Source organism: Pseudopodoces humilis, chromosome 20, assembly GCF_049639895.1.
Source record: "Pseudopodoces humilis isolate 2021_Gansu_Grassland_sample_001 chromosome 20, ASM4963989v1, whole genome shotgun sequence".
In the NCBI taxonomy this organism is placed as follows: domain Eukaryota; kingdom Metazoa; phylum Chordata; class Aves; order Passeriformes; family Paridae; genus Pseudopodoces; species Pseudopodoces humilis.
In genome coordinates, this window is record NC_142219.1 from 12,414,466 (window position 1) to 12,434,779 (window position 20,314).

Below are 20,314 nucleotides of genomic sequence, written 5' to 3' on the forward strand. Positions count from 1 at the left end.
GGAGCATTTGCTAACACAATTTCTTAGTTTTCTTCCCTGTCCCTTGGAGGGGACGTATTGGAGGCTCAGCAGAAACACCAAGGCCTTGGGAAAGGAGGCTGCAGCTGCTGCCCTTGGCCTCCTGTTCCACACCGTGTCTTTCCAGGGAACAACAAACTGTCACTCCTAAACTTAAGAGAAAAAATTAAATCTTGGTTTTCCTGGTGCAGGAGTCCCAGGAAGGGGGAGGCCCACAATGCACACACCCTGCTGTTGGCACAATCAGCACGGTTTTCCCAGGATGGAGAAAGGTGCCAGTCTCAACTCCCTCCACACCCTGTTTTTCTTTTTCCCCTTGACCAACCATCCTATTTCAGTCTGTGATGTTACCCAAATGTAGGAGCAGCCTGGATTTCCAGGGAGTTCCCCCTGCTTTCAGTGGAAGCTCCATTCCCACTTGCACCTGCCTTACCCCGATGCTGGGTGGTGGAGCTGTGGCTCTTTGGGATCAAACCAGACTCATTCAGGTTTAAGATCTTTGTTTTCCAGAAGGTGGAAGACTCAACTGATGTTTGTCCTGCACAAGGATTATTCCCATTTTCCAATGGCTCAAATTTCCTGGCTCATTCCAGCTGGGCACTGTCCTGTCCCCTCAAACCCCTCACCATCATTTATTTGTTCTCTTACATATTTGAGGATTTGCCCTGAATTCTCGGGGGTCTGAGCAGCTGTGAGGGATTTGGGGCCAGACGTTATCACAAGACCTTGAACACAAGCCCTCTGTGATTTGGTGTTCCTTAAATCAAACCAGGCTGGGATAGAGCCGCTGATGTGATCTGGAGCGGAGAAGAAGCAGGAATCACGTTTGGTGGTGTAGGGACCACGCCAAGCATTTCACACCTCACAATGGGATTTCCTGGAGCTCCTCTCCTACTTGAGTTTCTCCTGAGTGCTTTCAGGAGCTCATTGTCCTGCAGATGTTACAGGCCCCGGGCAGTTTCTGAGTTCGGGTCTCTGCCCCAGAGGGATCAGAGAAGTTCTGAGCTTCCCCAGAGTGCAGAAGGGCTCCTGCCAGGGGCAGCAGCTGTGCCAGAGGAGGACACGGCTGAAGGTGTCAGAGCTCATTTTCCTGAGATTATTTCTTCCTAAGGATTCTCCTTCCCTGTTTCCTTTGTCCCAGCTCTCAGACAGCCCATGAACCTGTCAGGACACCGGCGCTGCTGTCACCATCAGTGGCTTCAGAGCTGCCCCTGGGCTGTGGAACAACCTCCTGAGTTGGGATCTCAAACAGCGCCAGGAACCGCTGGGAACTGAGGGGAGCTGGCACCGGATCTCACCCTGGGAGGGCTCGGTTCTCGGAGCTGGGCACACGTCAGGGTGGTGGTGGCAGGTGCAGGGTGGGAACCAAAGGCTCTGCTGGGGAAGGAAGGGGAAGGAGGTGTTCGGGAACTGCTCCACTCCCTGGGAAAGGCTGCAGGGGTGGGATGGAGCCTGCCCTGGGAGAGGTTTCGAGGTGGAGGGCAGTAACCATGTGCAGGAAGCTGAGCAGGCTCAGAGGGTTCTGGAACTGTCCAGACGAGGTTTGCTCAGCACTGAGCAAAGGGCAGCTCTGCAGGAGCAGGACTGGCCTGAGCGCTCCCCAGTCCTTGGAGCTGCCCGTCTCTTCCCACAGCGCAGCTGCCAGAGCTCCCATTGTTGCATTTTGGGATTTCAGCTCTTCAGTTCTTTGGATTTTGACATTTTCTAAATGCTGCTAAAGTTTGACTTTATTATTTAACAAATCTGGGTTTTAAAGGGATTTCCCTCAGCTCTGTCACAAAATGATTTTTAGACCTTGCAGTGGCAGCAGGTGATGGATTTGATTGTCCTCTTTTTGGGTGGGATTTATATTAAAATTACATCTGAAGTCTCAATGACTTACTTGAACCACATGAAATATTTGAAATCATGCCAAGCTCTGAGGGCAGAGCTGTTCAGCAGCACTGGAAGTGTCAGACCCTCGTGTGTAACAGCCTTTATTCCACTGTAGCCTCAGAGTGAATATTTAGATCTTAATAAATTTGTCATTTTCCTACACTGCAATGAATTCATAGTCCCTTGTTCTCTGTGGTGGTGCATCGGCAGAGCTCCCAGTTTGAAGGGCTTATTTTTAGGCAAATTATAGCTCATACATGTGAAAAAAATGAATCCTGGTGTTCAGAAATGTAAAATGGGCTGGGAAGAGGGAAAGCCTGGATTGGCAGCACTTGGATTTGAGCCCTTAGGGAGAGCAGGGGATCCCAGGTGTTGATCAGCTCTACAAACACTTCCAGCACCTGGACCTTCCCTCCTGGGTCACATCCATCTCCTGCTGCTGGACCCACGGGCACAGCTGGGGGTGGATGTTCTGCCATCATCACTCAGAGCTCGGCGTTGCTCCCTCACCTCCCCATTCTCCTGAGCCTTACAGGGCACAGCAGCTCCAGCATTGACCCCTGAGATCTCTGACACCAAACTGCAGGGACAGAGTCCTGCTGCCAGGACACAGGGAATGGCTCCCACTGCCAGAGGGCAGGGCTGGATGGGATATTGGGCAGGAATTGTTCCCTGGCAGGGTGGGCAGGCCCTGGCACAGGGTGCCCAGAGCAGCTGGGGCTGCCCCTGGATCCCTGGCAGTGCCCAAGGCCAGGCTGGACATTGGGGCTTGGAGCAGCCTGGGACAGTGGGAGGTGTCCCTGCCATGGCAGGGAGGGCACTGGATGGGCTTTAAGGTCCCTTCAAACCCAAGCCATTCCATGATCCCATGATTCTGTGATGTAGGAGATTTTCCAAACCCAAACACTCTTTATTCCCTGCAGTGCACAGACAACAGAAGCCCTTTGCTGCTGGGGTTGGTTCATGGCATTTTGGTGATTTCAGGGAAGCTCTGCTTGGCTCAGCCTGTGATCCCTGTGCCAGGACACAGGGGGCCCGTGGAGCCTCCCTTGCTGTGTCCTGCTGGGATTGTTCCACTCTGCTCCTCCCCAGAGCCACCCTTTGTGTCCTGGCTCTGCTATCTTTGAAACTCCAGACAACTCTCATCTCAGCAAACAGCTCCTTCCCTCTCTTCCCACTCAGTGTCTGGCTGCTGTACCATTTCCCAGCTATAAATTCCAGCTGTCTTCGATCTATTAGTGCTTTTCTTCTTCTATTAGCAACTTCTTAATTAAAAACTTGTAGCCAGCAGGGCAATACCAAGGAGGTTGACTGATGGGCTGAGGGGAAGGAGAAGCCCACAGCCAGTGCTTAGGTGAAGAATTACTGGGTTCCAGTCCAAAACTTCTGTAGAATTTATGTCAGGGTGGTTTGCAGCATCATTAGGACACATGCATAGGGAATTCATCAACTTTCTGGAGGCCAGAGAGAATAAAAATCCCTTTTTTCTTCAGAAAGCAGCAGTTCCTGACGAGGTCAGTGTTCACAGTGGGTGGAAAGGGCTGCCCCTGGAACAAACCCCATCCAGGGGTGGAAGTTTGTGGTCAGCACGGGAAAGCAGGAAGGTGATATGGGGAAAATGGTGGGTTTCTGTATTTAATCAGCTCCAGAAAACTTTCAGATTGATTTTGGCTGGTTTTCTTCAAAAAGAAGAGTGTTGGCACTTGAAGAGCTGCTGCTTCTAGCTCTTATCTGGATTTTATCACTGGGGCTTTTCCTAAAGCACTGTGAGAACATTCCAGCACCTTGGAGTGACTCTCAGGGCTGTGTCTGCATTAGGAAACCTCAAAGGCATGGATTTCAGCACGGGGCAGGTGGGGGTCACTCCTAAAGGACTTGGTCTGGCTCCTCGTGGAACGGGACATTCCACCACACCTGGAGTCTGCAGGAGTCTGAGGATTTGGGGGATTTTTTGGATTGCAACCCACCTGGTGTCCGTGCCGGGGCTGCAGGCGCTCAGAGCCGGCTGTTCCCGAACACCAGGGCGCTGTCCTGGAGCGCTGCCCCGCCCCCGTAGCTGCCCCTGCCTGACTCCACGGCCACCGGACACAGCTCCTGGCTGCACCACCTGGATGGAGAAAGGGATGGGCTGTGCCAGTCCTGCCTCACACACGGGGCTGGTGCCAACCCGAGCCGTGCCCAGGTGGGATCCCCCCATCAGCGCGGGAATCTCCCGAGCAGGGAGAAGCCCCGGGGCTGAGAGCAGCCGCTGCTTGTTCCCAGCTGTGCTCGTGGGTCCGGCCGTGGTCAGGGGCTGCATCATTCCGGAGGCAGAGCAAAGCCTCTGGCACTGCCCATGGAATCATCCAGAACACTCAGGGTGGACAGGGCTGTGCCTACCTCAGGGCAGCGCAGGCGTCTGCGGAGGAAGCATCGGCCCGAGCCGCGTGTTCCATCAAAAGAGCTCCTGTAGGGAAGTAGGAGGTGTCAACATTCCCAGGCTCCTGCCAGAACAGCCCAGGGCTCAGGAAAAAAGGACGGTGGATACTTCTCAGCAGTGCTTGAGGCTCATCTGCTTCAGCGTCAAAGGTGGGGACTGAGCTTTAGAGCTCCACCCTTGACCCAGGTGTGAATTACATGTCTATGGCTGATTCCCAACCCTTCCCTGGTCTGAAATCCATCAGCACAGGAAGGACCTGGAGCTGCTGGAGCCAGTCCAGAGGAGGCCACAGAGATGCTCCAAGGGCTGGAGCCCCTCTGGAGTCAGGCTGGGAGAGCTGGGGGTGCTCACCTGGAGAGGAGAAGCTCCAGGGACACCTCAGAGCCCCTTCCAGGGCCTAAAGGGGCTCCAGGAGAGCTGGAGAGGGACTGGGGACAAGGGATGGAGGGACAGGACACAGGGAATGGCTCCCACTGCCAGAGGGCAGGGATGGATGGGATATTGGGCAGGAATTGTTCCCTGGGAGGGTAGGGAGGGGCTGGGATGGAATTCCCAGAGAAGCTGTGGCTATGCCCCTGGATCCCTGGCAGTGTCCAAGGCCAGGTTGGAGGAGGTTTGGAGCACCCTGGGATAGTGGAACGTGTCCCTGCCCATGGCAGGGGGTGGGACTGGATGAGCTTTGAGGTCCCTTTCAACCCAAACCATTCCATGTTTCTGGCATTCCTGTCATTGCCCTGCCTGTGTAGATCCGTGCCAGGCTGTAGGAGAAGTCCCTGGCTGCCAGCTCCATGGTCAGTGTCTGCTCTGAGCCCGCAGCTGCCATGAACTGTCGGAGGCTCCCGATGGCTTCCCGTGTCCGCTGTACGGCCGGGGCCAGTTCCTTGGTGCTTGAAACCAGCTCCAGCTTCTCCTGCAGAGAGAACAAGCACAGGAAAAATTCCAGTGTATTTGCCTTGTGCCAGGGAAGGGGCTGCTGGGACCCTGAGCACACCCAGCTGCTGACAGCAAGCTCAGATCCAGGTGGCTGCCACTGGCACAGGTGGAGCAGCCAGGGAAGGGGATGTGCAGAAAAGGAAGCTCCCAGCCTTGCCTTGGGGATGGAGAATTCCCTGTGACCAGAGCCAGCATGCTGCTGTTTCCATTCTGGCTTCCCAGCTGCTCTCATCCCCAGTTCTCTCTATACCTGTATCAGGGTCTAATTCTCCCACAGTTATATTATTACTTGCACAAATATGCTCAAGCTGTGTCTAAGCAGGAAAATTCACATTTAAATGAGCTTTCCTCTGCAAATTGTGTCAGAGGAAAAGGCCCCAAGACAGGAGGAAATGGCTTCAAGCTCCACTGGGAGAGGTTCAAGTTGAATATTAGAGAAAATTCCTTCACCAAAAGGGTGGCCAGACACTGGCACAGCTGCCCAGGGCAGGGGTAGATCCCCATCCCTGGAGGGATTTAACAGCCCTGTGGATGTGGCACTGGGGACATGGGGCAGTGGTGGCCTTGGCAGGGCTGGGCAATGGCTGGACTTGATCCCAGAGGGCTTTTCCAACCTAAAGCATTCCATGATTCTGATGAAGACTGGGAATTTAACTGTGCCAATAGCACTGCCTGAAAACTCCCCTGTCTGAGCCAAGCTTCTGTTCTGTCACATCCCAAATCCCTTGTGAAAGCAGCAGTGATACTCTGCTGAGAGAATCTGGAATTGTTCTTTGGGCACTGCCTTCCCACGCTGTTCATCAGTGTCTCCTCTGCTATTCCCAGCAAGGATGGGACACTGCCTGTGTTTGGGGCTGGCCCTGCCTCATGAGCTGTGATCCCATCTTTCCTCACTCAAACCCCTTTCTCTGCAGCAGGACTGAGGGATCAGCTTGGAGAGCATCCCCAAAGGCTGGATGTGAGCAGCACAGTGTGGTGGGAGGTGCTGCTCATTAATTAGCTCCATCAATAACCTGCAGACGAGACTGAAGCCTGTGAGCAGCAGCTACACAGAAGGAATTTTTTATGTTTCTGAGGCTTTCAGTGCTGAGGTGATCCCGCAGCTCCTCTTGCTGGACCAGAAAATCCATCTGGGCTGGGCTGAGCCCAGGTTTGCTCTGTGTTCTCTGACTGCTCAGACCCCACACTTCCACACTTGCCAGTGCTGCTGTTCCAGGCTCCAGGGGCAGAAACAGCCCCAGCACATGCTGGTCAAATACAAGAACAATTCTAGTGCCCGCATAAAGCCCATAAACCTCCAAGCCCATGGAATACTAATGAGGTGTTGTAAAGCAGCTCAGAGGTTGTTGCTAATGAGGATCACAGATCCCAAAGGCATCAATTCCCTCAGTTTGGGTGGGAGCCAGCACAGCACTGGCCGAGCACGGAGACAACACAGGCTGCTTGTGGCTGGGACACGGACATGCTGCCACAGCTGGAAGGTTTGAACACCTGGAAATATGGATCAGGAATGTAAAAGTATCATTTATCCTTAAGGGGTAAAAAAGACCTTGTATTTTCTTTGTTCACCAATAATTTACTTTCTTTGTTGTTCCAATTGCACTTGTTCCTTTCCTAACCAAAAGTCCTGGATCTTCTGGAAGGTTTTTCCATGCTCTCTCTGCACTTGGGATGGAGAGGCTGGGAGCTGCTCCAGAGCAATGCTTGAGGCAGGAGCAGCTCCTCTCCTGGTTGCTCTGCTCCAGCTCTGGGAGGAGGCACACACAGCATCACTGCCCCACCACCCCTTACAGCCTGAAATGATCAGCAAAGGAGCTTCACAGCTCCAATAGTTCTGATTCCCTCTGTTTTCACTGAGGAATTTTAAGATGCTGCTTGTTTGTTTGCTTGCACTGGCTCCCAAGCAATGTGGTCAGAGTGGTTTTTACTTACAAGATTAATCATGAGTATCTAAAAATACAGTGACAGGAGGAACATCCCAAACAGGGCTAAAAGCACAATTCTGTGTCAATGCTTGGAGCGAACACACAGCCCCACATCAATAACCTCGATTTGTTTCCTGCTGCCAGAAAATTAGGGTTGTGGTTTGAAAAGGACCTGAAAACACTTCATGTGTCTGAGATTGCAGGGCTGATTTACAGCCTGAGTTACAGCCTGAATTATAGCCCTACATAGAAATTCTTGAGGCAAGAGTTGATTCTGAGCCTTGCACGACACGTGTGGGGCTGGTGCCGAGACCCTGTCCTGGGATGCGCCCAAATTTCACCTGAAGTGACTCAAATGCAATAATCAACGAACTGCCCAAGGCTATTTTAGAGGCACTTTTCAGATTGTAATTGAATTTGAAAGTACACCCAGGGCTCTGGCTCAAAAATCCAGCTAATAAAATTTTAGTACAACACGAACTGACTGGCCCTGTGCAGTATCCACCTGAAATCTCACCACAGCAGAGCTGGAAGTCAGGATGTGTCCTGGACTGATCCCAAACCATGGGCAGCAGGGGAGGGAGGATTCTGATTCTCTGCCCCACTCAGGTGAGACCCCACCTGCAGAGCTGCCCCAGCCCTGGGGCCCAGCACAGGAGGGACCTGGAGCTGCTGGAGCCAGTCCAGAGGAGGCCATGGAGCTGCTCCAAGGGCTGGAGCCAGGCTGGGAGAGCTGGGGGTGCTCACCTGGAGAGGAGAAGGCTCCAGGGATACCTCAGAGCCCCTTCCAGGGCCTAAAGGAGAGCTGGAGAGGGACTGGGGACAAGGGATGGAGGGACAGGACACAGGGAATGGTTCCCACTGCCAGAGGGCAGGGATGGATGGGATATTGGGCAGGAATTGTTCCCTGGCAGGGTGGGCAGGCCCTGGCACAGGGTGCCCAGAGCAGCAGCTGGGGCTGCCCTTGGATCCCAGGCAGTGCCCAAGGCCAGGCTGGACAGGGCTTGGAGCACCCTGGGATAGTGGAAGGTGGCAGGGGGTGGGATGAGAGATGTTTTTAGGTCCCTTCCAACCCAAACCATTTCATGATTCCATCCCTGTCTCTCAAACTCACTCTTCTCCCCAGGATTTCCATACTTATATCCTCTAGACAAGATGGTTTATCACAAACTCAGCTGTGTATTAAAACCCCTAAAAATTCAGCTTCTCATACTCACATTGTGCAAGGATGGCTAAGTTCTCTATATTTCCCTTTTCCTGAGGATAATTACAACCCTTGGTTCCTGCTCCTGATCAGAACTGGGTATCTCACCATCAATAGACACAGCTGATAAAGGATAAAGGCAAAACCTGGAGTTACCCTTCAAATGACCTTCAGACAAACAAGTGCTCTACAGTCACTAATGCTGCTTTCTGCAAAGCCTCTGACAATGGGCACAAGTCTTGCACACTGAGAACCTTGATGGACAAACATAAAATAAACTGTACTCGGTTTGTGTGCATCAATAAAAAGGAAATGGATTGGAACAGTAAAAAACCCTTTATGGTGGGTTAAATTATTTCCTCACTAGACAGGATTGGGAGGGATGTTTCAAAATGAGCCAGACTCACAGACTGAAAGAATTTGGACACCTGGAGCTCAGAAAGGTGTTGTTTATCACCTGTGAGTGAAAACCTGATTCTGGTATAAAAACTCAGGCACGTTCTTGCAGAAATCTGCAGACAGAAATCCCTCCCAGGTTGCCTTTCCAGCACCTGGCTGCCCGAGGCATAAAGGAAAAGCTTAAACTGGCCAGGTCTGATGTGTTCTACCCAGAACTGGAGCATCCACACTGCTGAGCCCGACCCAGTCCCTCTCCCTGGACACGCAGCAGCCTCAGTGTGACATGGACAGTAAAGGCAGTGGCATTACTGGAATTTGGAGACCTTGAAGCCAGCACTCACCTCCCTCCAGCCTCACCCACAGCGTGATTGATGGGAGCACTGAGGAGCTCGTTAATTAATGAATCTCAGGACTCGTGTTGCTGCTCTGCAGGTCCCTGCTCTGCACCAGGGCGCTGTGCTCCCTAATGCTTCCCTGATTATCCAGCTGTTGAGCAGCTGGAGGGGCCCTCCCAGCTGCACCAAGGAGGTGCAGCACAGCACCTTTGTGGGGTGTTTGTTTAACTCAGTGCTCAGTGTAAGACTGTGGAAGCTGCTTCTTTCCAAATTATTTTAGAGCCTGCCCACAGCTCCTCTACTTCCCCATCCATTACCTGCAGTGTCAGCCTAAGCAGCTGTTTGCCAGCAGCTGGATTTGCCCCCAGCTGATGTGCTCAGTCCTGCTCCTGAGCAGATCTGGCTTCTTGTTTAGTGGCCAAATCGTTTGAGGTATTTTTTCCTTCTCAAAAGTTGTCTGAGAGGATGGCAAGGGGACCCTCCCTGCTGGAGGTCAGAGAGCTGCTGTGTACAGAGCACAGCTGAGCTGGGGGGGTGAGATGGGACACAAGCTGCCAACTGCAGCCACTGTGAGAACTACTCAGGCTCTGGAAAGCTCTGTCCAGTCCCCAGTGCTGCAGGAGAACAGTGCCCCAGACCCTTCCCTTCTCACGGGGTCTGGGTGGGAATGTGAAGGCTGCACACAACTAAATCCAGCACTCCAGATGCCCACAATTCCAGCAGTGGGCTAATGAGATCTGGATTGCTGTGTCTGGATTAATAATGTCACCTCTGAGACAACACCCTCTGATCCTGCCTCCTGTCTCCCTTTCTGGGATGCACCAAGCCAGGTGATGCTCCTTCACCTTCATGAAACTCTGAGCTACTTTGAACTCCTGTCACCTGAGCAGCTTTAAAAGTAGAGCCAAAGAACAGCAAATCCAAAGAGACAGAAATGGAATTCCTTTGGCTCTTTCCCTCTTTTCAGGGAATAAAAATAGAAAGTCATAATGCAGTAGATAGCCCTAGTGAGGTTCAATATTCAGCAGTCCTGTGGTGATTTTCCAGTTAAGAAACAAAACCACAAAATTATTTTGGATTCAGGAAGGTGAGTCACGTTAAAAATACACTTATTTTGGTACCTGTCTTGAGGAACTCTGACAGTGCCAAGCTCCCCACTGCTGAGCTGAAAGTGTCTGCACACAAGGATCCCAGGATGAGCACTGCCTGCATCCTGCTTTTGGAAGAGCTATTTAAGGAGCAGAATTGTAAGACACAATTCCAATTGTTTGAGTACTTGTCTAAAGCTTTCAGTTTGGGCCTATTCCCTGCCAGTCTCAGGCAGGAGCACAAACCCCAAAGAAGGCTTTGCCAAGGTGGGTGGATCAGGCTGAACAGGGCTGCAGCTGCGGGCTCACCTGCACTGTGGACAGGAACACAGCCATCACCTGCCCTTGGCTCTTGGCGAGGGATCGCAGCACATCCAGGGACAGGATATTTGTTGTTCCCTCCCATATGGACAGCACCTGTGGGGAAGAGGAGACTGTGGAAGAGCCTGAGGGAGCCCTTGCAGTGACTGCAGCAAAGAAGGGGAGTGTGAGGGAACAAAGACACAGGGCAGAAGTAAGGGATACCAAGGATATCTCCAGAGATGCCTTGTCTCACAGTAAGTGGAAGGGAGCAGTGGAGCCCAGCTCCATTGCTGTGCTAGGGAACAGCATCAGGAACACATCCTGTCCTTCCTTGGGGGTGGCTGGGCCCAGCAGGAAGGCAGTGAGGGAAGAGCTGCCACACCTGAAGTGAGCCCAGGAGAGCTGTGTTCTCTCTAATGTGTGTCTTTAGCAGGGAGCCAGAGTGCTGTGCAGGAGATGTGGTGACACATGGGACCTTCTCCTGCCACCCTCTTACCAGAGTATCCCGGAGTATGACTGGCAAGCCTGTGTCCTCCATGTAACCTTGGCCCCCAAAACTCTCCATTGCCTCAACAGCCACAGCAGAAGCCTGCAAAATGCAGAGAGCTGCCATGACCCACAGTGCCCGAGGGGGAAATCCAACCTCCCACACCACACAGCAGCTCCTGCTGGGGTGGGCTGACTGGATCCTGTTCATCTCCTGAGGCAGGCTGGTCATTACCTGCAGGAGGAGCAGATGGGAATGAAGCCTGAGTGACACAGAGAGGACCTGCAGGAGCAGCAGCCTCCAGAGCAGGAACTGCTGCAGGTATCCCCTGCTCTCACTGCTGTGTCACTCCTCTTCCCAGCTCTGTGGTCACCAATATTCCACACTCTGGGCTAATCAATCTGTTCCATACCTGCTTCCCTGTGTAGAGTTTGGCCACTGGGATGAGCAGCCTCAGCAGCAGCTGCTCCTGCTCACTTGCCAGGTTGGTTTCAGCCAGACCCAGCAGGCGAACGATCTCCATAAGCAGCAGGAATGCCCCTCTCACCTGCACCTGTGAGCAGAGGACAGGGGGACTCACTGGCAGGGATCTGGGACTCTGCTGACTCCAGACTCCATGCATGAGATGCCTCCAGGGTAAAATGACTCCCCCTGCCTGCTCAGACACACAGCTTCAGAGATCTCTGAGCAGCCAAGGCACAAAGTACGGAGTATTAAAGGTTCTCTGCCACTCTTGGACACTGTGAGGCAGTAAAGGGGCAGTGCTTTTCATCAGGCCTATCTGAGCCTTAACAAAGCTCCTAAAAAGCATCCTGGCCCCAAATCCACATCCTTTCCAAAGGTAAGGGATGTGAGATGATGGCCAACCTCTAAGCACCAGGAGCTGCAAGATCTGTGACAGATTTCTTCCTGAGCAGCTTACTTCCCTGGCAAGTTTGGATTTGAGAAGCATCAGGGTAAGGAGCTCTGTATTGTAGGACTATGTAGGATCTGCCCTTCCTTTCAAAGGGGGAGTTCTGGCCACAGGCAGTGCGATGCTGGAGCCTGAAGTCATGTCTGACAGATCTTGACCACCTTTTCCCATCTTGCAAGGTAGGGAATACTGTTAAATACTGTTTACAGCCCATCTCCTGATGCAGGAGCTCACAGGGAAGTTGGATGAGTCCATACAAGTCTTGGACAAGAGTCAAGTGACTGTGGTGTCAAGCCTGGATTCTGAGGCAAACACCCAACATCAGAGGTCATGGCTTATCATAGTAAGGGCATTCCTTTCTCTCAGGGAAACTCCCAGGTAATTGTTTAGGATAACCTGAAGTCCAGCAGAGGAGCTAGGTCTGTAATCAGATCAAATCCCACTAGAGTACAATAGTTCCCTTGCTGCATCCACTTTGCTGTAGCAGGAATAGCCTCCTAAATCTGAGTGCAAATTCTAAATCTAAATCTAAATCTGGCTGTGCTCACTAACAGCACAGGGTCTCTGCCCTCTTTCCTTCCCAGCAGGTCCAGCTTGGTTCCCAAAAGCCTCACCTCCATCCGAGCTATCGTCTGCATGTGCAGGGGATGGTCCTTGAGGAGCTTCCCGAAGGCCACGCGCTTGCGGGCGTAGTCCCTGCTCAGACTGATCATCCTGGAGGGAACACGCACAGTGAACAGTTACACCAGCAACTTTCCACTTCTGAGCATTTCCTTCCAGTTCCCTGCACTGTAAGAACCCTATTCAGCTGTACCACACCTGTACAGGTCACTCACTCACAGGCCACCCTCCTCCAGCACTGCTGGCTCCAGGCCTGTCCCACAAAGGGGACACTCGGCTGCAGTGCCAAGCAGTGCAAAGTCCCCTTGTCCTGAGCAGCTGCTCCTTCAGCCCTGGAGGGATCCATGCTGCTGTCACCTTCTCATGGAAGCCACTGCAGCAATGACATTGTGGATCCGAGTGATGTTCAGCATGTTGGAGATGGTGGCCACTCCATGACCCTCTGCAGAGATCTGCAAGAACAAGGGCTGACATGAGCCCTGCACTCACCTTGCATAGGGATGGACATGAACATGTGTGAACAGACACATGGACACAGGCTGTCCACTCTGTCCCTGTCTGCCCTCAGGCACTCAGAGACCTGCTTGCTTTGAAATACATTCGTCTCATTTTAGCCAAGTCTGTGCTGTGATGTGGCTGCCCCATCCCTGGAAGTGTCCCAGGCCAGGTTGGATGGGACTTGGAGCAACCTGGTCTGGTGGAAGGTGTCCCTGCCCATGGCAAGGGGTGGAATGAGATGAGCTTTAAGGCCCCTTCCAACCCAACCTATCCTGGGACTGTGTTTCTATGATCACAGAAGTTGCTTTTGGAGACTGTGTCATGATCAGTTCTGGTCCCTGCTGCTTGTTCCTACTGCACACTTCACAGCCTGTCCCTCAGCTGGCTCAGGAGCCAGGATTAGAGAAATGACCAGCCTAAAACAACTTTGTTGTTGTTGTTGTCTTCTCTCACATCCTTTCCTGAGCTCTTCTCAGCTCTGCCCCACACAGAGCCCCACCAGTGAATTGTTCTGTGATGTGGACAGCCAAGCTACAGAGGTGGAAGAGAGGAACTTTTTCAGTTGGGATCTCTGCTGAAAGCCTCAGGAGTGAGTACCACGCTTGAGAAGCCCATTCCCCAGGGCAGGGGAACTCTTACACACCAGCTCTGCTCTGGCTCCTTGCAGCCACAGCTCTGCTGTTGCCATCTGCCTCGTGCCCAGCTTGTCCTTCAGCCTTTGCACCTGGATGCTGTTCAGCTTCCCCTCCTCATCCCGAACCCTCAGGAAGAACAGGGACAGGCCTCTGGAGCCCTGGGCACACTGCAAGGCACACAGAGGATTTCATTACAATGCAACAAGGAAGAAAAAGAATGCCCCTGCTCCTTCCCCTGGTTTCCCACCCAACAGAAATGGTTTACCTGTCCTTCAGCATCTGTTATCCTGGCCAGGGTTAATGCCATATCAGAATCAGCTGCTGATGTGAACCACTTAAATCCATACAGACGATAGGTGCCATCCGGCTGCTTCCTGGCCACGGTCTCGGTGCCATTTGCTGAAAAAGAGGAAACAATTTCCTGGTTTTATGGCAACTTCTGTGTCAATCAATGCTGATTTTACAGCATAAGCAGCAGCTCCTCTAAGGCACTTCTTGCTGTGAAGATGGAGCATGAGTTAGCTGTTAATCTCTTTCATTGACCCTTGATAAGAAATGCAGTGTGTATAATCCAGTGCCTCCAGTTCTTTAGGGGTTACCACAGCCAAGAACACAAAGGGCTCTGTGTGCACAGGAACACTGAGATTCGGTCTTTTGTTGTTTAAAAAGCAGAGCTGTGCAGAGGATTTGGATGATTTCTGCTCAAGTCCTAACCCAGCTCCTTGGCTTTTTAGGTTCCCCACATCCTTTGTGTTCAGTTCTCACTGCCATATCTGTTCCCTCCCCAGAGCACTTACCAACATCTGAGCCACCCCTTCGCTCAGTCATCCACTGGCCAGAGGTCCAAAACTTCTCGGGGTCACGGGATGTCAGATGGTCAAAAGCGTTTTTCAGAGATCCAGGAATACCCAGTGACTGTTTGAGGGGAGGGAAAATAAACTGAGATGATCAAAACCCAATAGTTGACATTAGACAGTTGCCTTAACTGGTGTGTTCAGGGCTCAGACATGCCAGTCTGGAAGCCAGGTGGGTGTCCTGCACCACAGAGCATCTGCAGGTGCTGCTGAGAGCCTGTGAGCCAGCCCAGCTCCCACCAGCTGCTGCAGCACTGTGCAGACACAAGGTGCAGACCTGTACTACACGGAGTGCTGAGCATCCCTATCCCCTTGGATTTCTGGAGAGAGAGGTCTCAAACAGCTCATGTGCCAGGTTCATGTACACTGGATGTCACCAGCACCCAGAGAGCTGCAAGGAAGAGCGAACTGCCTTGTGCTGCTTTAAGTTTTGGTGAATTAAAATGCCCAGGGTTGGCTACCTAAGGAATATTTTCCTCTGAATCCTATGTAGGCAGAGGCAATGCAGAGGGGGTCACTAAGATGCAGAACCAAATGTTTCAATTGTTAAGTCGTGGTGGTTTGGTGAATTTACATCAGGTATGGATCTGCTCTATAATATCTAAGTGCCACTCCACACAAAAATGGGAAAACAAATTACCTTGTAGTAAAAACATAACATAGGAATATAGAAATACAGAACTGTTTGGGTTGCAAGAGGTCTTAAAGCTCATCCAGCCCCACCCCCTGCCCCTGCCATGGGTAGAGACACCTTCTACTATACCAGGTTGCTCCAAGCCTTGGACATTTATATTTGGGACACCTTTCCAGCTACCTGCAGTGCCACAGGTGCTATGTGCAGCAAAGGCCTTATTGAACACGATGCTGTCAGTGAATATAAAAGCTGGCATGGGCACAAAGGCTTTGTCCCTAACAGAGAAAGGCATTGGGAGACAGAGCTGAGTCACAGAGCGAGGAAGGGCCGTGCCCAGAACCAGATGGATCAGTGCTCCTCCATCCTTGGCTGGTGCTCCTGCCTCTAACCCACAGTGCCAGGACGTGGGCTGCTCCCTCAGGGACCAGCCAAGCTCATACCTCAATGACTTTGGCTGCCCCATCAGTCATGGCCAGTGGACAGCTGAAACCTCCAGAGGAGCTTGAGAACAAGTACAGTTTGACAGCCTGGTACAGGCGGCTGGGAGAGGGAGAGACAGAGGGAAAACAGGCGGGTTACACAGCAGTGCAACAGCAGGAGGATGAAATATCTTGACTGGGAAGAGAGGAAAAATTACACCCAGAATGGGTGAGGATCAGACCACTCATTTCTGAGACCACGCTCAGAAATTTTCTCTGAGAGGAGAAAAACTCTTCCAGCCAGGGAGAGGAAAGACGAGCAGCAGAGTTTCTCAGTCCCAGTGGGACAGCCAGCACTAGGCCAGCCTGTGCAGTTTTTAATATGAAATGTGGGTCTGTCTCCATGGTGTGGAATACAAAAAACCTGCAAGTGAAATTCCACATCTTTAGCTGCATTACAACTAACACACACAAAGCTGGAATGGTGCAGGGAACTGCCAGGCCCCACAATCTGGAAGGTGACATCAAAGAATATTATGATCAAGTGTGGGCCATTAGTTATGGCTTATCATTGGTGAGGTGGAACATTGCAGTGGACAGACAGAGCTGCTGGGGACAGTGGGAGGTGTGCTGGTGTCCGTACAGCATCTGCTACCAGTTACACAACCAGCTCAGTCCTGCAAAATGCTGAATAAACCTTGCTAAGAACAATCAGGAAGGCACTGAGTCATTCCCAATTTCCCCATTACCTCCAGTTGGAGTATCTTTTCTCATAGGCCTCAGCAATCAGCCCTTCTTCTGCTGAAATCTCCTTCATCCTCCTCCACGCTGAGCAGGTGTGGATGCGATCCACGCGCCGCCCCCAGGCATCGTACTGCCGGAACACAGGGGGGTTCAGCTCACATTCCCAGCTCAGAGGTTGGATCTTGGTCAGCAGGCGGTTTCCAAACCTCTCCAGATCCTGATGCACCTCCTCTAGGACCTGTGCAACAAGGAGAGCCCTTCAGCACATCCCAGCCTCAGTCCCAGCTGGAAGGGCAGAGGAATGACCATGTCATCCTGCAGTGCCAGTGGTCTCTTGCCACTTGGCCCTTCCATGCATTCCATTACACAGCACGACAGCTCCCTCAGCCTCTGCTGGCACAGCTGTGCTCTGCTGTCACTTTTTCTCTTTTTTCTCTCAAAATCATTTTTTCAAGTTACTTCTGGCAGCGTGTCTGGATTTCACAAAAGACAGAAGCACTTTAGTGTCAAGGCTGAGAATGACACAGATGCACAAGAGCAGGGGGGTTGGACGAGACGGTCTCCAGAGGTCCCTCAGCCGCTCTGTGATTTACTGCTGGAGAAGAATGCCAGGGGAAGGGCTGCCAAAAGCTGAATGCCTTCATCTGTACAGGAAAACTTCCACTGGGATCAGCAGCTACCTGCCTGTCAGATTAGAAAAGGAGGGATGGAGCAGTCTTTTCAGCTTCAGCCTGGCACACAACATGTCCAGATTCAAATTCCCACCCTGCACCCAGCTTCCTGAAGGATTCATGTGCCCTTGCTGACCTGGATGGAGTAATATGTCCATAGTTAATGGAGGGAAACCAGCACTCAGAGGAGTGATTCATTCCAACTCCCTCAGATCCCTATTTCAGGGTGACAGGAATTGCCTTTTTGCAAGTTCTCTTCCATGTCTATGAGCAAAGCCAAGTGAAGTTACCTAGATTTAAATAACCTGAATATTAGATGAGAAAAATCAGGCAAGGAAGACCCAACCTCCTGCCCTGTTTAACTTCATTGGCCTAAACACATCCAAGACTGTGCTGGAGTCAAAGAAGCACCCGATTTGTTTCCATGAGAGGAATATTTTTTGCTGTTCTCTGCCTCTCACGAGATGCTCATTCCCTCCTCAATAAAATAATGAAGGAGGTGAACGCCATAATTGCTGCACCCATAATTGTGCAGTTATAAACCCCATTAATTTCCTGCTGATGAAATACAAAGATGACATTTTCCTTTCCCTGCCTGTCCCTGTATTGACCTTCCATTAATCTACATCCTGTGTGATTGATTCCTTCTTCCCTCTGCCACTCCACATGTGTGATGAGGATCAAACAGTCCAGGTGCCACTCTGAAAGTCTCCACCCTCAGACCAGCCAGTTTTCCTTCAGCTGAACAGTGAAAGCACGTTAAAAATCACAAAACAAGCCAAGACCGTGCACGAGAGCCTGTCAGCTGCTCCAGCTCGTGCCACACCCGTATTTGCCATGGGTGTGCACCTCCAATCTTTATCACAACAATTTGAAAGCTGTTTTCAAGGCATAACCCAGGAATTCTAAGTTCATGGACTTTGCTGAAGCACAAGAATCTTTGAACCGTTGACCTAGTGGGTTTTTGTGGGCAGTACATGAGTCTACCACGATCTCTTGGCCCGAATTCATTCAACAATCCTTTCACCATCATCCATATTTCCTAAAATCCCCCAACAGCCTCACTGGGAGCTCATGCCCTGACCACACACAGCCTGACAAACCACTGAATTACCCAAAAAAATGTATTTATTTCCTGGGTGAAAGAACAAAATAAAAACTCCTGCACTTGTGACCGCTGAATGTCACACCTAGCAGCCTCAGTGCTCCAAAGAATGGATGCTGGGATGTGGAGAAGACAAAATTATTTGGGTCAGGGCTGAGGCTGCTGGGTGGTTCCATTCACCCTAATCTGTCCTTTGATGTCCCAAGCATTAAGATATGGGAAATGTGCAAATTAATGCACATTAGGAGTTCAAATAGATATCCTTTATATTAAAGGATGTATTTTCAGGGCAGCAAATCCTGGTAGATTCCTCTTCACAACACCCAGAAAAAGCAGGTGCTTAATTCTGTCTTCTCCTTAAATCACCTTCAAACAGAGAAAGAAAATTTTTGTGCCATTTCAAGAAAATTTCTGTGTTTGACATGGAAGAGCATAACAGGAATCAGCCTCCAGCTTCGGTGGGACACACACAGCTTCAGGGGTTGCTGCTGCTCTGAAGAGGAAGGGTTCTCCCATGGAGAGCAGGTTCTCAGCGCTGCAGGCAGAGCCTGGGCTCTCCTTTCCAGCAGTGAGGCAACACTGCCCCACTGGGACTGAGTGCAGAAATGAAAGGGAGATACTGCTCCCGGTTCTCTGGGAGATTTTGGAGCCACTCTTCTCAGTTTGGGGAAGGAGTGGGAGCAGCCTTATTGTACTAATCCTTTTATTCTCTGGGAGACCTGAATCATGCTTCTTCCAAAAGTGCAGATTAGGAGCAGGATCTTAACAGTTACCCAAAGGCATCCTCCTTTCCTGCCTTCTCTTCTGGCAAGAAGGCCACGGTGGTGCTTAGGGAGGCCTCGTTCCTCTCTTTAGGGATGGCTGTGACAAGCTCCCAGCACTGCCACCACACTCTTCCCACCCTGTGTGCCAGGCCTCACAGACCTGGAGAGCAAACAGGGGAAGGGGACCTCACTGAAAGCCAGGCCCCCTTCCCTCTGGTCACCTGGTGGCTTTAGAAGTCATGGCATTGCTTCTGCTGGAATAAATCATGGAAAGAGGTCACACTGTGCCTCCATGAAAACTGCTCCCTGAAAAGTGGGAAGCACTTGTGGCTCTCAGGGTGATGGCAGAGGCCAGCCAGAGGTGAGCCACCTCCTCCCAGGGGTTCCTGTAGAACTGGAGCTCACAGCACAGACATCAAGAGCTTGGGGCCTCACCCCACATCCCCATATGCACCCCTGAAATCCATACGGAGCCTTTCCTGGCTGAAAAATGAACCCAGAAGTGCCACCGACCTGTGCAGAGAACAAGCAAGCCCCAAGGGGCCTTTCCACCCTCTTGAGTACTCAGCTGAGAGCAGCCCCAGTCCTCAGGAATTTTCATTAAAACACCTCTTTCCCTAGGAAGAGAGGTGGAAGAACAAAGCAAAGTTTGGAAGCATCTTAATTTGATTCCTCTCTCAGAAATTCCTTTCTCTACATGACCAGACAAAAAATGCCCACACTGACAATCCCCAAACAGCATTACAACACCCAGCCCAGTCCCAGGAGACCACTGAGCCAGTTGCTGTGTGTGTCCTGGAAGTGTTTGTCACCCCTGCCCTCAAACACAACAAATTTTAAGGAATGCTGATAAATTCCCTCCAGTTAAACACTCAAAGGCACAAAAAGGCTCAGACAAACATTCAATTCAGAGTCTGAAACAGCAACTTGGCAGAGCCATGGTGGGTACACACAGAAACACAAACAGACCTTGGGAGGAAGGTGTGTTTTCAAGTAACTCTGAAGCAAAGTGTCTTCCAAGTACGGGTTCCCAGTCCCAGGCTGCTCTTGGAAGAGGGCCTCCGTGTCTCTCCTTGCAAGGTGTATTTCCAGATCTTCTAACACTTCTTTTTCCTTCATGCTGGCCTGTTGCTCCTGCCCCACGGTCGTGTTGTTTCCTTTAATGCTCAGCATTTGGCACCTGTCCCAAGGCAAAAAGTGACCTGATTTCCATGATTGGCAGGTGGCACTGGATCTCCACTAGGGCTACAGGCAAACATGATCCAGCAATGCCCTGGGGATCACACCTACAGCTCTCACCTGCAGACCCTTCCTCACACAACAGCAGCACCAGCCCTGCTTTCAGTGCTGTGAAGTTATTCTTGAAAAACCAATGAGATCTTCTCTCCTCCCTCAGGGAGGAGCTTTTCAGCAGCTGTTGTTAAGTGAACTAGGGAAAAGGTCTTTGGAAAGAGATCAGAAAACGGCCCG

The 20,314-nt window shown here is 51.5% G+C and overlaps 1 protein-coding gene across 2 annotated transcripts; it reads right to left on the reverse strand.

Annotated features, from left to right (window-relative positions):
• Positions 1 to 72: 72 nt before the first annotated feature.
• On the reverse strand, positions 73 to 20,203 carry LOC102114056 (acyl-CoA dehydrogenase family member 11-like). 2 transcript variants are annotated; one of them, XM_014253797.2, is made up of 16 exons: positions 20,144 to 20,203; positions 19,814 to 20,024; positions 16,310 to 16,542; positions 15,582 to 15,681; positions 14,451 to 14,568; positions 13,919 to 14,052; positions 13,662 to 13,820; positions 12,878 to 12,972; positions 12,514 to 12,613; positions 11,399 to 11,539; positions 10,996 to 11,088; positions 10,506 to 10,613; positions 5,051 to 5,222; positions 4,273 to 4,339; positions 3,861 to 4,000; positions 73 to 165 (listed from the first exon to the last, which is right to left on the reverse strand). In XM_014253797.2, exons 2-15 carry the CDS (start codon positions 20,015 to 20,017, stop codon positions 3,889 to 3,891), a joined length of 1,836 nt encoding a protein of 611 aa, XP_014109272.2. In that variant the 5' UTR covers positions 20,018 to 20,024; positions 20,144 to 20,203; the 3' UTR covers positions 73 to 165; positions 3,861 to 3,888. The 2 variants fall into 2 exon arrangements, with proteins under 2 accessions (XP_014109272.2, XP_005524683.3); XM_005524626.3 differs by lacking the exon at positions 73 to 165 and adding an exon at positions 2,774 to 3,440.
• Between the last annotated feature and the right edge of the window lie 111 nt (positions 20,204 to 20,314).